The sequence below is a fragment of the Ictalurus punctatus genome, chromosome 4 (genome assembly GCF_001660625.3).
Source record: "Ictalurus punctatus breed USDA103 chromosome 4, Coco_2.0, whole genome shotgun sequence".
NCBI classification, from domain to species: Eukaryota; Metazoa; Chordata; class Actinopteri; order Siluriformes; family Ictaluridae; genus Ictalurus; species Ictalurus punctatus.
Window position 1 is genome coordinate 33,046,047 of NC_071284.1, and position 15,000 is coordinate 33,061,046.

General features: G+C 42.8%; 2 protein-coding genes across 5 annotated transcripts in view; both read left to right on the forward strand.

The window, feature by feature from the left end:
* LOC128629562 (uncharacterized) overlaps positions 1-462 on the forward strand; it is a 12,084-nt gene extending 11,622 nt beyond the window's left edge. For all 3 annotated transcript variants that reach the window (XR_008393940.1, XR_008393939.1, XM_053678185.1), the window contains one exon: positions 1-462. This exon is cut by the window's left edge and continues 316 nt beyond it. Coding sequence is in view for 1 of the 3 variants with exons in the window: in XM_053678185.1 (XP_053534160.1) it covers positions 1-79 (79 nt within the window). In the remaining 2 variants the exon portion in view is untranslated.
* Positions 463-6,486: 6,024 nt separating this feature from the next.
* The window catches only part of tiparp (TCDD-inducible poly(ADP-ribose) polymerase), a 31,384-nt gene continuing 22,870 nt past the window's right edge, over positions 6,487-15,000 (forward strand). Inside the window, exons 1-2 of one of the 2 annotated variants that reach the window (XM_017466228.3) lie at positions 6,487-6,771; positions 7,536-8,355. In XM_017466228.3, coding sequence (XP_017321717.1) covers positions 7,541-8,355 — 815 coding nt within the window. In that variant the 5' untranslated portion in view covers positions 6,487-6,771; positions 7,536-7,540. The remainder of the gene's footprint in view (positions 6,772-7,535; positions 8,356-15,000) is intronic. The other variant, XM_017466226.3, reaches the window with a different exon arrangement.

Below are 15,000 nucleotides of genomic sequence, written 5' to 3' on the forward strand. Positions count from 1 at the left end.
TGGGGGAATGGAAAGCAGAGGACCTCCCCCGTGTCCCCACACTGTCCTGCTGAGAAAGGAAAGAAGCCAGTCATCCTGACAGGAAACTCTGCCATGCAGAAAGGAAAGTAACACACATTATCTCCCTGCACACTGAACTGAAAGTGTGATAGCACTGCCACGAGGAAACACAACCACACACTACAGCAATCATCAGACATTCACACTCACCGAGCTGCTGAGTTCTCTGTCCTGATTGGTCAGAAGGCTGTAAGGCGGTCATTTTCCATCAGTGAACTGAACTCGTCGTTTCAGTACGGAAACCTAAACTACGGCTTTGCTTTTCATTGTCCTTTTCACTGATTTCTACAGGTCACTGTTTGTTGTTGTTGTTGTTGTTGTTGTTGTTGTTGTGGCATTTTGGAGACAGCAACCTGCTGGGTGGGTTTATGTCGGGTCATTAAAATTCCATATCTCTCTCTCTCCCTCCCTCTCTCTCTCCCTCTCTCTCTCTCTATTTCTCAACACGACATGTTCGCTCACGTCCATCCTCCCTGCTTCACGCTCGAACACGTTACACAGCTCTCTGTCCTAATCTCAGGTCCGTTTTGGATGAGTCTGGGATTAGTAGATCCTTCAATATACGTGTGCGCTCCATTAATATTGGCACCCTTGGTAAATACGAGCGAAGAAGGCCGTGAAAAATTGTCTTTGTTGTTTAACCTTTTGAAAAAATTCGCAGAAATACCCTGCTCTCATGGATATCAAACAACCGCAAACAGGTTTATCCCAAAAAGATATATATATCTTTGTTAAATATAGGTGTGCAACAATTATTGGCACCCCTATGGATTCATATGAGAAAAATATATTTGAAGTATATTCCCATTTTTTAAAAAAAATTATTATTATTATTTCTTTTTAAGTACACATGGGTGACTAGGAACAGGACGTTGTTCAACCATGACTTCCTGTTTCACAGGGGTATAAATATGAAGTAACATAAAATGAATAGAAAATGAAATCAAATGAGACTTGAAGCATGTAAGCTTTAAGTTCGGTAAATACGCTAGCTACGGTGGCGGGTCAAACGAACGTTCATTTTATTTATACAGTATTTTTGCATCGTTTATAACAAGCAGGTGTCACAAACGTTTTTCACTTTTCCTACATGACCTCGATTTCACTCAGTGCAAGCGTTCCAGCGCGTCACAGCTGTCCCCATTACTCTTAAAAAACGAATTTGATTCGATTCATGTTGCACAAACATCTGGATTGTGCGTTTGTCATCAGTTCAAATATTTACTTTTACCCCCGGATACTTACGGTATGGTGCGTTTAAATGTGAACACGTTTTGACTTTTGCTTAAGACCTTGGTCTCGGTTCTTCTACTCCTAAAACAGCGTCACTCGGTAGTTTTCGCACCCCCGCATGGAGCGCATTCCATTTAAACAGATTTTCTTTTTTCTTCAGGACGGCGGATTTGACTTTTATTTTTTTTCTCGTCTTATTAACTTCAAGTAAGGAAAAAAGTTCAAGAGAGGTCTGGTGAAAGAACAACTGTTTACGGCCGCCGTAACGTGTTACAACAGGAACGTCCCGCACCGTTAAAAGCATCTGTAAATGGATAAAAAAGTGCCAGGTGGTTGTTGTTTTTTTTTAATTAACTGGCAACTTGCTGTTCTATTAGAGGATTAAAATACTTGATGACATGCTGTTATAGGAAAATAATCCACTTCTCTGTGGTATCAGTAGCTCGGCTAAATCGCACCACCCTGTCGATGATTATTGATCGGTTTCCTGTAACATCACGGCACTGAGTGATTTATACCTTACCTGTTGTCTAGTTGAATTAAAACCCATCTGCTCCCTGAAGGGCGGGGCTTCAGGCCTGCTTTTAGTGCCTTTCTGTTTTCACAATGACGAGGCAGAAGAAGGGGATGAGTCATGCTGTTACGTAAATGAGATGAAGCTCAGTGAGGTGAACGGAGGTGGATCTGAAACCCTGTGATTGATATGAAGAAGAGAAGAGAGATGACTTTGGCTTTTCCAAATGTTTTGCCTGACCTTTGACTTTCCTTTCCCCCTGCATCTTTGGTGGCCCTGAGAAAAAGGAGCGGCTTTGATCCGAGTTTCGCCTGCCGGGTGATCTGCCCCCCACGTGTAGATGAGCACGACGGGGGGTGTCGGAGGGGAGGAACGCCTGAAGAACACGGCATTGTTTCCGTCTTCCTGTCTTCTTTGGACGACGGCACCACTGGAGGCTCTTTGTTTTGGCTGACCTCTCCCTTTCGACCCAAACTACGACTCCGGGCCACAACCTTTCTTCATCCTCCCCCGTTCTTCTTCTTTTCTTTACTGCGATCCCACAAAGACCTGCGCTTTAAAAAAAAAGAAAAGAAAAGAAAAGAAAAAAAGGTCTCTTCAGCAAGCACTTGTGTATGTCTGGTTATATGCAACCAGCTACTCAATATAAGACAGGTCAGAGGGTCAAATCCCCAGACGTCGTCTAAGCAGACAGACGCAGTGCGTTTATAAAGCATACAATTAGGAGCAAACTCGACCGAAAAACCAGAAAAGAATCTAAATATAGCGTACGATCCCAAATCGCCGATCCTCCGGTGAGTTCCAGGGTATTTCCGGCGTAGAAGACTTGTTTATTAACCTCCTCGGTTCAGAGAGCTTAAATATTGTTTAACAATACCGACAGTAATTAACATGCTGCTCAGTAATTTACAAATTATTTAGCGTAAAGCGGGGGTGTCCGGTCTCATCCGGAAAGGGCCGGTGTGAGTACAGGTTTCATTCCAACCAAGCCCGTAATCCCTCAAAAAAATGTAAAAAAATAAAACACCACATATCTATTATAGAGATATTTGTATTGACCGTTAAACCTCAGAGTAAAGGGTATACCGTAAGTACTACTCGTATGGGATTAGTTCTATGGACGTACGGTACGTATCGTCAGTAAGGTTGCCCGAGGACGTCTGTAGTAACCGTGATCGATTTTGTACAGGATAAATGATCCCGGTATAAACCACAGAGATGGAAGTGTCTTCACAACGTTTGTACTAAACATACATTCCATACATACTGTACCCCTCACACCTCATTAAAAAGAAAAACAACTCGTCTCGGTTTTTTTTTTTTTTTTAACCTTTATCAATAAGTGTTTGTCGTAGGTCTTGCTGTTGCGCAATTTGCGCTCGATCATTAGAAAATACATTAGTAGGTCACATGACCATGCCATGTCAAGCATGTGTGTATGCTATAGCTGTGCTAGGATCTCAATAGCGTACTTAATATCGCTTCTCCGACGCATTGGAGCATTTCTATACGTGTGTTTTGTATTTCGCGTTTCGATTTTGGTCGGGAGGTGATACGTAGAAAAGAGAGTGAGAGCTTTCTGGAGGAAAAGTACCCCGTACGTTTTTCGTCTTCAGTGCAAAGGCGGATTCGGAGAGGACTCAAACTCCAGAGGTACTCTAGGAGTGATTACGTCACCCGGTCTCCCCGTGTAAAACCAACCACGTCCACGTAGGGCTATAAATATTTCAATCGACGAAATAATTCTTTCGTTTTGGCTTTGTGTGTCAGTGCTTATTGTGCGCGCGTGGGAATGTACTGTACAGACGTCACTGTTTCATTCCAGGTTTCGGATTCAATGCGAGAGGACACGTGCAGACACGTTCATCCACAAACGAGCGCTTTTCCTTTGGCCTTGTGATCGAGGGGAAGGGTTTCAACGTCCACGGCGTGTTTTCCCCCTTTGTGTTCATTCGGCACAACAATTCTATGCAGTTCGCCTGGCGAAATCTTCAAGGAGACAGATAGAGACGAATGGATGAAATCTGTATAGAACCTGTCGCTTAAATGAAATAGAATTTGGCAGAATTATTGGCACCCCGAGATATATTTACAAGAAATGCAAACTAATCGTCATTCTTGAGCGATGTTAATGTATATGGATGGGAACTATCCACTCTCTGTGGTACGCGTATGTCTACCTATCTAGCTTTAGAATAAGATTTAAGGTACGTAAGATTTAAGAGTACACTATATGCAATTTTTTAAAACATAGTAAAGGTAGACAAGATAAGGGTACCATCACAGAGACAACGAACGGTACAGTTTAGTACCCTTTATTTCAGAGAGTGCAGATTATTTTAGCTCAAAACCTGATCACTCAGCCAAGACGTTAACATTTGTGCGTATTTTTCTATGAAGTTATTGAATCAACACAGGACTTGGGACGAAATCAACTATGAAGTAAAGTCCAAGATTCTACTATCCAACTATCTTCAACCTTATTACACATGACAGGAAGAGACGCAGCAGTTTTACTGTCTATATCAATTATGTGGGGTGCCAATAATTTTGAAACCAGTATTCTGCAGAAGAAAAAAGGACTAGAGCTATATTGTGTGTGTGTGTGTGTGTGTGTGTGTGTGTGGGGGGGGGGGGGGGGGGGGGGGGGGTTCAAAATAAGAGCATTCTGATATGTTCAAGAGTAAACTGTGAAAGGAGGATGAGCTATTGTTTTACTGCTTGTTTTCAGAACGGGTGCCAATAATTTTGGAGTTGAGTGTAAATCTGTTTGACAATGTACCTAATAGCTTTAACTTTATTTTTTTAAAATAGGAAACAAGTATAAGCCATGTGATTATGTGATTTCAGGGCTGGACAGAATTGGCTGAACATCAAGGACACAAGAAATTCAACACAAGCAAAGACTCGGCGTTTCTCATCACTTGGGTTTACAGAGTTACACCCATGCATTTTATACAAGTTTCATACCTGGGGTAAAAAAGGGACATGGGGACAGTTAAAAGTGCGTCCTTCATTATAACATCATTTATAACATAAGTGTGTCCTTATTATTATAACATCATTCATAACATAAGTGTGTCCTTATTATTATTATAACATCATTCATAACATAAGTGTGTCCTTATTATTATTATAACATCATTCATAACATAAGTGTGTCCTTATTATTATAACATCATTCATAACATAAGTGTGTCCTTATTATTATTATACATCTTCATAAGTGTGCCCTTATTATTATTATACATCATTCATAACATAAGTGTGTCCTTATTATTATTATAACATCATTCATAACATAAGTGTGTCCTTATTATTATTATACATCATTCATAACATAAGTGTGTCCTTATTATTATTATACATCATTCATAACATAAGTGTGTCCTTATTATTATTATACATCATTCATAACATAAGTGTGTCCTTATTATTATTATACATCATTCATAACATAAGTGTGCCCTTATTATTATTATACATCATTCATAACACAAGGGTGTCCTTATTATTATTATTATTATTATACATCATTCATAACATATGTGTGTCCTTATTATTATTATACATCATTCATAACATAAGTGTGTCCTTATTATTATACATCATTCATAACATAAGTGTGCCCTTATTATTATTATACATCATTCATAACATAAGTGTGTCCTTATTATTATTATACATCATTCATAACACAAGGGTGTCCTTATTATTATTATACATCATTCATAACATAAGTGTGCCCTTATTATTATTATACATCATTCATAACATAAGTGTGTCCTTATTATTATTATACATCATTCATAACATAAGTGTGTCCTTATTATTATTATTATTATTATTATCATTATACATCATTCATAACACAAGGGTGTCCTTATTATTATTATTATTATACATCATTCATAACATAAGTGTGTCCTTATTATTATTATACATCTTCATAAGTGTGCCCTTATTATTATTATACATCATTCATAACACAAGGGTGTCCTTATTATTATTATTATTATTATACATCATTCATAACATAAGTGTGTCCTTATTATTATTATACATCATTCATAACATAAGTGTGTCCTTATTATTATTATTATACGTCATTCATAATATAACGCGCTTGGCTTCGTTCAATCCGACGATGACCGCTGATAACCTCTTGTCCGGTTGTTTACCGTTTTACCGGAAGGTGTCACGCGCTACCTACATAATTGACAGCGGTGTAGTTAACAATGCACAGGTCCTCGCGCTGAGCGAGCTTCCATTATTACATTATTCCATCTCTCTCTCTCTCACACACACACACACACACACACACACCACAACCCACATGAAACGCTGAATTTGTGAGTTGTTTTTTTTTTTTTTACTTTATTTATTTTACCGTGCGTCCGTTGGGATCAGTTTTAATTACGCGTGTTTATGTCTGTGAAAGGCTGTAGGGTTCTTTTTTAAATTACATGCATGGCGTTTGGTTTGTTTGCTTCTTTATGTATTCGTGATTAAAACTATCAGCATTGCTCACTTTAATGTTTCTACTCGCTTCATAAGCGCAAAAACCGGTAGGGTGAGTCAACAAGCACGCGCACGTCGCACAACTTCCTGGTCTGTTTTTTTCCGCCTCTCTCTGCTCCCAGTTCTGTCACAAGCCCCGCCCCTTGAACTCGAGCGACTGCGCGAGAGAGAGAGAGAGAGAGCGAGAGAGCGCACAGTCGGTACAGCGCACTGAATGGTAGATGTGCGTTTGTTCCCCGCGAACAGGACACACCGTGGCTGCGCGGGGAAGAAAAGGAAAGAGCGCTCGGTCTTGTGCGTGAGCGCTTTTTCGTCGCGCGCGTGTCCTCTTCTCATCCTCTCGTTGTCGCGGACACGTCGTTGACACGCTCATGCTCGAACGGGAGTACGACTTGAGCGGACGGCGCCGTGGGAGAAACCGGAGGACCGCAGGCTGTTCACAGGTACGGGCAGAGCCACCGAGTCGTGCGTGTGCGCGTGCGCACGCGCGCCCTCGCCTGTTATGAAAGGAAAGAAAACGATTTTCTCGTGAAGTCTGAATAAGTGGATATGTCGTGCTGTTTTCTTTGAACGTATAAATTCCGGTTTTGCTCGGGCGAGCTCGCGCTTGGCTTATGGTTGTTTTTTTGTTTTGTTTTGCTTAACGGAAGCCAGTGAGTGTGTGCTACGTGCGGAGTCGCTCGAGCAGCTTTTCACCACCGGCACGTAGGCAGAGTGCGCTCCAGAGCCAAGAGATCTGAATCAAACCCACACCATACGACATGTCCCTCCACCCCAACCCCCACCGCACCCCGTCCCTCCTGGGAGCAACGTTTTACATCGGTGGTGATTATACCGCCGCGTTTAAGCGCGCGCAGTTCCATACAATACCGTGGAACGACTCCAGCGCTCGTGCATGGACACTCACAGTGCAGTAGACTTGTATTCTGGCGGTTTGAGACGCAGCCGTTGTGTTTACGATCCGTTTCCGTTTCACTTCACCGACACTGTGTAGGTTACCTCTCGTTTTAGGTTTTCTCGAGAAAAAAAAACCCCGATATGAGTCACTCCTGACCTGCTGAACCGAACCTCATGATCGCGCGTGCTGAAAATGCATGACTAATATCTAGCGCGTGCAGAGTCTTATCGCTATGAGTTGACGTTATATTTGTTTTTGTCGCACCTTCCCTTCTTCTTATAGTGTGTGTGTGTGTGTTGTGTTTTTAAGAGTCCATGGAGAAAAGTTTAGGCATGATGCTGGAAGCGGAAGACGGAAGGAGTGGAGCTAAAGTGTTGGGAAGCCTGGCCATGGGCGACGGGGAGTTCGCGGATCGGAGGATCGGGCTCGTGGACAAGATCCCGTTGGTGAAACCCTATTTCAAGAAGAAGCACGCGCAGAGGAAATTAGACGCGAAGTGCCTGCGGGCGCTCGAGGACCCCATTCTGAGCACGATACTCGGCTCGGACGACCTGGTGGCCGGAGACGGCGTTTTCGTGCCGCGGAATCCGCCGCCGGCGTCCGCGCAGCCGAGTCTGATGTGCGCCGCGGCCGTGGCGGAGGATGCGCGCGCCGACGCGACGGCGGAGGAGCTCGCGGCGGGCGAGCAGAAAGCGACAGGCGCGACGAGGGACTCCAGCGAGGCGTCTCCGCGCGACGATGCGTCGGCGGCGGCGCGGACCTCCGCGCTCGAGGTGGCGGTGAAGGCGGCTGCGAACGGTGCCGAGCCGTCAGCCGTCGCGCGTGGAGGACACGGAGAGCTTTTCCGCGACAAGAGCGACGAGGCCTCTTTGGATCTAGTGTTCGAGCTGCTCATGCAGCTGCAGTATCACACGCGCCAGGACGACGCCGTGCACATCTGCGTGGATTTCTTGCGCGGCGCGTGCCTGTGCGGCAGCGAGTGCGCGCGGCACCACACCGCGCTGCCGTACCACTGGCAGATCCGGCGCGCGGACACGCGCGTGTGGCAGAGTGTATCCGAGGACGCGCAGGAGCAGCTGGAGAGACTCTACTGCAACCCGGACAATGACCAAGTCCGCCTTAAATTCCTGTAAGTGCCACTTCATTTCGAGTTCCAGCTTTCTGGCTGTGTTTTGGTGTGTGTGTGTGTGTGTGTGTGTGTGTGTGAAATACTTTAGAACCTTTGAAATCTTTTCAGAAAAGGAAACCTTCCGCTTTTATGGTTCTACATAGAACCTTTCGTTTTCCCCAAGAGGGACAGACTTATTCTTCTGCGTGCATATTGTTGTTGTTATTATTGTTTGTTTGTTTGTTTTTCCCCCCAAAATTCAAAGCCATGTGATTCACTGGATGGTTTTCAATCTTATCATTATGACGTTGCAGCTACAGAGTGGGCGTGGTTTCAGATAACCTTGACTTGAACTTGTAACACATTCTCAGTTCTGATTGGACAGAAGGCGCAACGTTTCCGTAGTAACAGCTCACACAGGGACTTGTACGGCAGACATGTTTGTAGCTACTATAACGCGAGCGCTAACTTGTCCGGCGGACATTCCTCGACATCAGAAGTAGCTATAAATGGATACAAAAAAAGGCGCGATGTGTCATTCATTAGTGAATGAATAAAGAAATAAATAGTTATATTTGTTTGGAAGTCGCTGTAGCGTAATGGGAATAAATCACTTCGGCGTGTGATAAATCATAAACCTCGGGGCGGGAACAGTGACTCTGCTTCATCACGCCACGCCGTCGCTGATTGTTTTCCTGTAGCAACATGCCACAGAGTGTTTATTCCTCACTCGGCGAAACTTCGATTGTGATGCATTTTGTATAAAGAAAAACTCGGGTGAGCTCGGCCGCAAGGTGTGTTGAAGCAGGTAGAACGTCCGTATGACTGAAACCACATGATTCAGACTCGTCCAAATGAGATAGAACACGCTGCGTGTGTGTGTGTGTGTGTGCCGGTCCTGACACAGGGAAGTAAAGTAGTTGACTGACCTGTTTCTCTCTCACACACACACACACACACACACACACTCACACACACACAGAGTCACTGTGAACATGCTCCCACAGAGAGAGCCTCACACGGACAGTGTGTTATTGACACAGCTGTACACTGCACTCGTGTGTGTGTGTTGTGGGTGTGTTGTGTGTGTGTGTGAGGGTCAGGTCAGTGGCATGCAGATAAATGAGGCTCCCACACGCACATGTGCCCCCACACACACACACAACACACACACAACACACACACGCACACATTCAACCACTCAACGAGTTCATGCAAATTCTGCCCCGAGTGTAGGAAGGCACACACATGCTTCTCTCAATCACGCTCTCTTTCTTTCTCTTTCTGTCTCACACACACACACACACACACACTTATGGATTAACTAGCTCACCACACAGTGTGGAAAACTTTCCCTAACCAACAGGGCCTTATTGTTTATCATTTATATTGCGTTAGGGATGCGCAATACGGCAAAATATATCGTATCACGATACTTTTGAATATTTTCACGATACTGATATGGTTAAAGATAGTGAGCGCTATCAAAACAATCAGGAGCGTTATCCAAAAAAAAAGCCTAGCGTCAGTCAGGGGCGGGTTATTTTCCTATAACAGCATGTCCGGAAGTGTTTTATTCCTCTTGCACTTACACCACAGCCACTTTCCAACAAGTCCAACCCTTTCTGTTTATTTACTATGAAGAACGAGACATCGGCGTTTTTATCTGTTGCGGAACGTTTGTGAAACTGCTCGGTTCCTGTTCTCACTTCGGTTCTAACAGATATAAACGGTTGTTCTCTCACTTCTCCCCTCCCCCCCCCCCCCCCCCCCCTCTCTCTTGAAGTTAATAATATGAAGAAGAAGAAGAAAAAAAAACAACAGCTTGTCACGTTACAGAGAAATCGCTTTCTTTAGCGCTGACACTGGAGACTCCTTCCATGTCTGTTGAATAAACGGAACCATATCGAGGGCGTCAAAGGTTTTTAATCTGTTTACGTCCCTATGAACGAGCTGGTACTACCCTAGTGAAGAAAAAACAAAAAAAAAACCCAATAGAAACCGTCACAGAAATCTGAATGGTTTCCAGTACAAATACCATTACAAACCAACAGCTGTTAACCATTAAAACCATTATTACTATTGGTCCTTAATGGTATCCACTAGACATAACATGCCACAGAACGTTTTCTCCTCACAGAAAACGTCACCGTATCACAGATAACTCCGTTCTTACTGTAGAAATTATAACGTATTAGATCAACCAAGTTAATATAGATGACATCCTGCTGATCTGACCAATCAGAATCGAGAATCCAGCAGTGCTGTGGTATGATGTACATTATTTGACCAATTCTCCCAGCTTTAAATGGAGCCTCTTTCAAGCCTGGAGATCTTCATGTAAATGTATGTGTGAGTGTGTGTGTGTGTGTGTGTTACTGAATGACTGTGAGCGTGACACACACCACGGCTTTTTAAGAACAGCCCGGACGATCTGTCATGGAAATTCGTCCATACTCTGAGGCTTTCAGTGGAATTCCTTTCTCCATTAAACACTGTGCTAATTAACTACACCTCTTTGACACCTCAGGAGTACCTGTGAAGTGTTTAGAGCAAGCAAGCCCCTCTACTGTGTGTGTGTGTGTGTGTGTGTGTGTGTGTGTGTGTTCTGGACCCCTAAGGGGTATAAGCAGGAGAGGAGATAAGCACTGCATTGTTTGTGGGTGTTTGCAGTCGCCAGCTGTTTGTTTGGTTTCTGGTCAATATTGCAGCTAATTCCAGGAAAGGCTTTGAGTAACACTGTGTTAGCATGTTGCTGTGTGTGTGTGTGTGTGTGTGTGTGTGTGAGTGTGAGAGAGAGAGAGAGATGGCAGAGTTAGGGTTAGGCATCACATGTTGAGTATTCAGACCCCTAGCGCAACATTCTGTAAACGGAAAACACGAGGAATTATAAATATTTCCCTTTATAAATTATAGCTGATTAGCTAATAGCCGTGGCTAGCTAACATAGCACGTATTTCACACCGGCTATCCCGATTTCTACACATTACAGTGGTGTTGTTGATTCAAAATAAACTTTTTTTTTTTTTTACCACAAATATAGTCGGTCAGCAAGACTGTACTGTTCGTGTTTGGTGTCTTTTTTTTTTTTTTTTCTCATTACTTCTCTCCTAGCTGCAAGGCTAATCTAGCTAACAGTTAACCGCTAACAGGGTAGAATTAACTGCTGAATCATCACACACTTACCTCAAAAAGGTCATCTTTGTCTCACTGTCCACAAATGTACACATGTACATAAAGATATATTTTATTTATTTAAAAAAAACAACAACAACAAATCCCCTGAAATTAATGTCATCTAGATCGCTTCTAAGTGCCGAGTCAGAAAGATGGCTGTCACGGCTACTGAGGTCATTTGTGTTTGTTTGCTTGTTTGTTTGTTTATTTATTCATTGTTATTTTTTGAAGTAAAAGTGTTCCGGAAACCGTGTACAGAAGTCAGTTTGACGTAGTAAATGTGCGAGGAAGGTTTGAGGAGTGCGATGAGCCCGATCAAACCGGTCCGCGTGATGCTAGCGTCATGGCGGATATGCCGACTTCGATGTTATGCTAACTGTGTTAGCCTCGTGAAGTATTCCAGGGTAAAACTACAAAAAAAAAAAATGACGTCGAGTGAATAATTCGATTTGGTGTAAAAGGGGAAATGTTTCGCTCGAGTGAATTTTTGTATTTCGTTTGAATTGGGTTTGGTTAGTTGTTTTTTTGTTTGTTTTTTTTTACTTGTTAGCGTACCCAAACCGGCTAGTTTAGCGTAAAACCTTGAGGACAAACACAACTCTGAAATTCAAAGATATCAGCGTGTGACCAGGAGTTGACCTCTTTACAACCCCTGTGTCACCCGGAGTGCGCGCGTGTGTGTGTGTGTGTGTGAGAGAGAGAGAGAGAGAGTGTGTGAGATGAGGGCATTGACCCTTGACTCATGATTTGGTTTCGTGACAACGGTAGCTATGGAGAGGACTGTGTGACTTTTGCTGTGTGACTCCCGCGAAGTATGAAGGGCATGTTGACCTGAAACCAGGGCGTTTGTGTCTGATAACGTGTGTGTGTGTGTGTGTGTGTGTGTGTGTTAGTGCCCATTTGTGTGTGTGTGTGTGTGAGAGAGAGAGAGAGAGAGAGAGAGAGAGAGGGAGGGTGAATGAGACAGCATGTGAGACGAGCTGTGGAATTGCTCACCGAGGCGAGGTCGCTCTGGCTTCTCATTAAACATAGTGTCTCCTCTCTAACACACACACACACACACACACACACACACACACACACACACACACACACAGTCTGTGTGATTGTTGGTTCCAAAAAGTGCACACACACTGGCACTTTGAGTGGAACGCTGCGTTTGCGACTACGTGTGTGAGAGAGGAAACACGCCGTCTCTTCCCATCGCGGTCGTTCCGAGCAGAGCGTGTTCCCTCCGTCCCCGAGTTCAGGAACTTCATGAAGCCGCTCCAGGACCACCCTTGCTTGCTTTCTGGGTGTCTCGCGGAGGAAGCGAGAGAACTCTCCAGCCCATAATGGAAACAAACAGGGGAAGCTGTGAGCGTCGGCAGCGGCTCCTTCTGTCCCTCTGATCTCCTCGAGAGGAAGCCCTGAACACTTCCCGAGCGGCTCTCGTTCACACGCGTTTATCACCCCCGACACCTTCGCCGCGGTTTAACGACACCGTCAGCTCGTTGTCTGCACCGAGCGTACGACTGTTGCAAGTTTATTTCGTTGTTGTTGTTGTTGGCGTGACAAAAAATGAATCACGTGATCCTCAGTGTATCAATTCCTACTTAATGAACATAGGGACATTTAAATCGTATTTATATTGCTACGTGTACACGATCGTCGCCGCCGAAAACGCTCGAGTTTGCCGCGGCTTTAAAAAAAATTATTCCGATTTAACTTGCGGCGTTTTTTGTGCTTTTATTTATTTATTTATGTATGTATGTAAATTTAAGTTTGAATTGGCGAAATCGCACTCGAACGAAATAGTTTGGCGAGGTTTGCTGGTACAAAACAAAAACAAAACTCATGTTCGACGTACGTGACTCGAAGTACATTAAAAAGGCTATTTAGATCAATAAAATCTATCTATCTTTAATATCGTAATTCTGAGAACAAGACTCATATCTATGGGTGTTTTATATTTATAAATATTTATAAATAATGTTTGTATCAATAATTTCTTATCTATCTATCTATATGTGTGTATATATATGTGTGTGTGTGTATATATATATATATATATATATATATATATATATATATATATATATATATACACACACACACACAAACACACACACACACACACATATATATATATATATATAAAAAATATATATATATATATATTATATATATATATATATAAAACAGAACATTTTTATATATATATATATAAATTTAAAAAAAAAAATATATATATATATAAAAACAGAACATTTTTATATATATATATATATATATATATATATATATATATATATATATATATATATATATATATATATTTAAATGTTCTGGTTTTTTTTTAATTTTTTTTTTTATAATGATTTGAATCTTCTGACAATCCTGTCCTGAATCTTTTTGTAAAAAAAACAAAAAAAAAAACAAACGCTCGAATGTTTTAAATTGAGGTTCGTCTCCTATATCGTAATCGGCCGCTTTAGAGGATCGATGCGAGCGGAGTGAACACAGACTCCAGAATTGCAATCGAATTCGAATCTCTTCGTGGAAATAAGACCCGAGGTCGTTTTTTGCTGTCCCGATTGCAGAAATGTTCCGTGAGCCTCCCGTCTAAACCCGGTACTCATTTGCATATGTTAATAAACCATATAGTGTTGCGTATGTATGAGTGTAGTTATTTTTTGAGTTATACTTAGTGTCTGGGAGATGAACACATAATCGCAAATTGCTCTTACTGTGAGTCACCTTTAAGTTTCAACCTTAAATGGGGGGAAAGGTTTTTTGTTTTTATATGAACTGGTGTGTGTGTGTGTGTGTGAGTGTGTGCGAGTTTAATCGTCCAGGTGTGGCATCGTGTGATCTCGGTGCACGGGAGGCTCTGATATTTGAACGTGAGAAAGGTTACAGGAAGTTGTTGTTTGTGAGAGAGAGAGAGAGAGAGAGAGAGAGAGAGAGAGAGAGAGAGAGAGAGAGAGAGCAGATCAAAAAGGCTAAGAGGGTAATACCATATGAAAACCTTGTTCTGTCTCTGCGTCTCACTCCAATCCACTGAGCCTAACTCAGACCACAAACCACAGCAGGCCCCAAGGTACTTGTTAATGTTGTGTGTGTGTGTGGGTGTGTGTACGTGCGTGCGCACTGCAGGGATCAGGGTGCATGCGGTCAAAGGCCAATTATGAAAGTGTTTTCAGGGCTTGGGCTGGTTTTTCTCTCCTCGGCAGGAAAGCACATCTTGAGGTCATCAGCGCCGTGTTGTCGAGAGAAAAACATCCGTAGATCTGAGTCTCAGAGTTTTATCTTATAGTTTTAACAACGTGATATTTTCTCCTAACGACGAGAAATAACAAGATCCCGACAGGGGCTTATTTTCATCCCGCCTGAGTGTCGACGAGTGGAGCCGGCGATGTGACGCGATGATAGAACAACGATATCGGGATTAATTAAAGTCGCAGCGTGGGGGGGTTTTTCGGGTTGTTTTTGCGATATCGTGTTCAT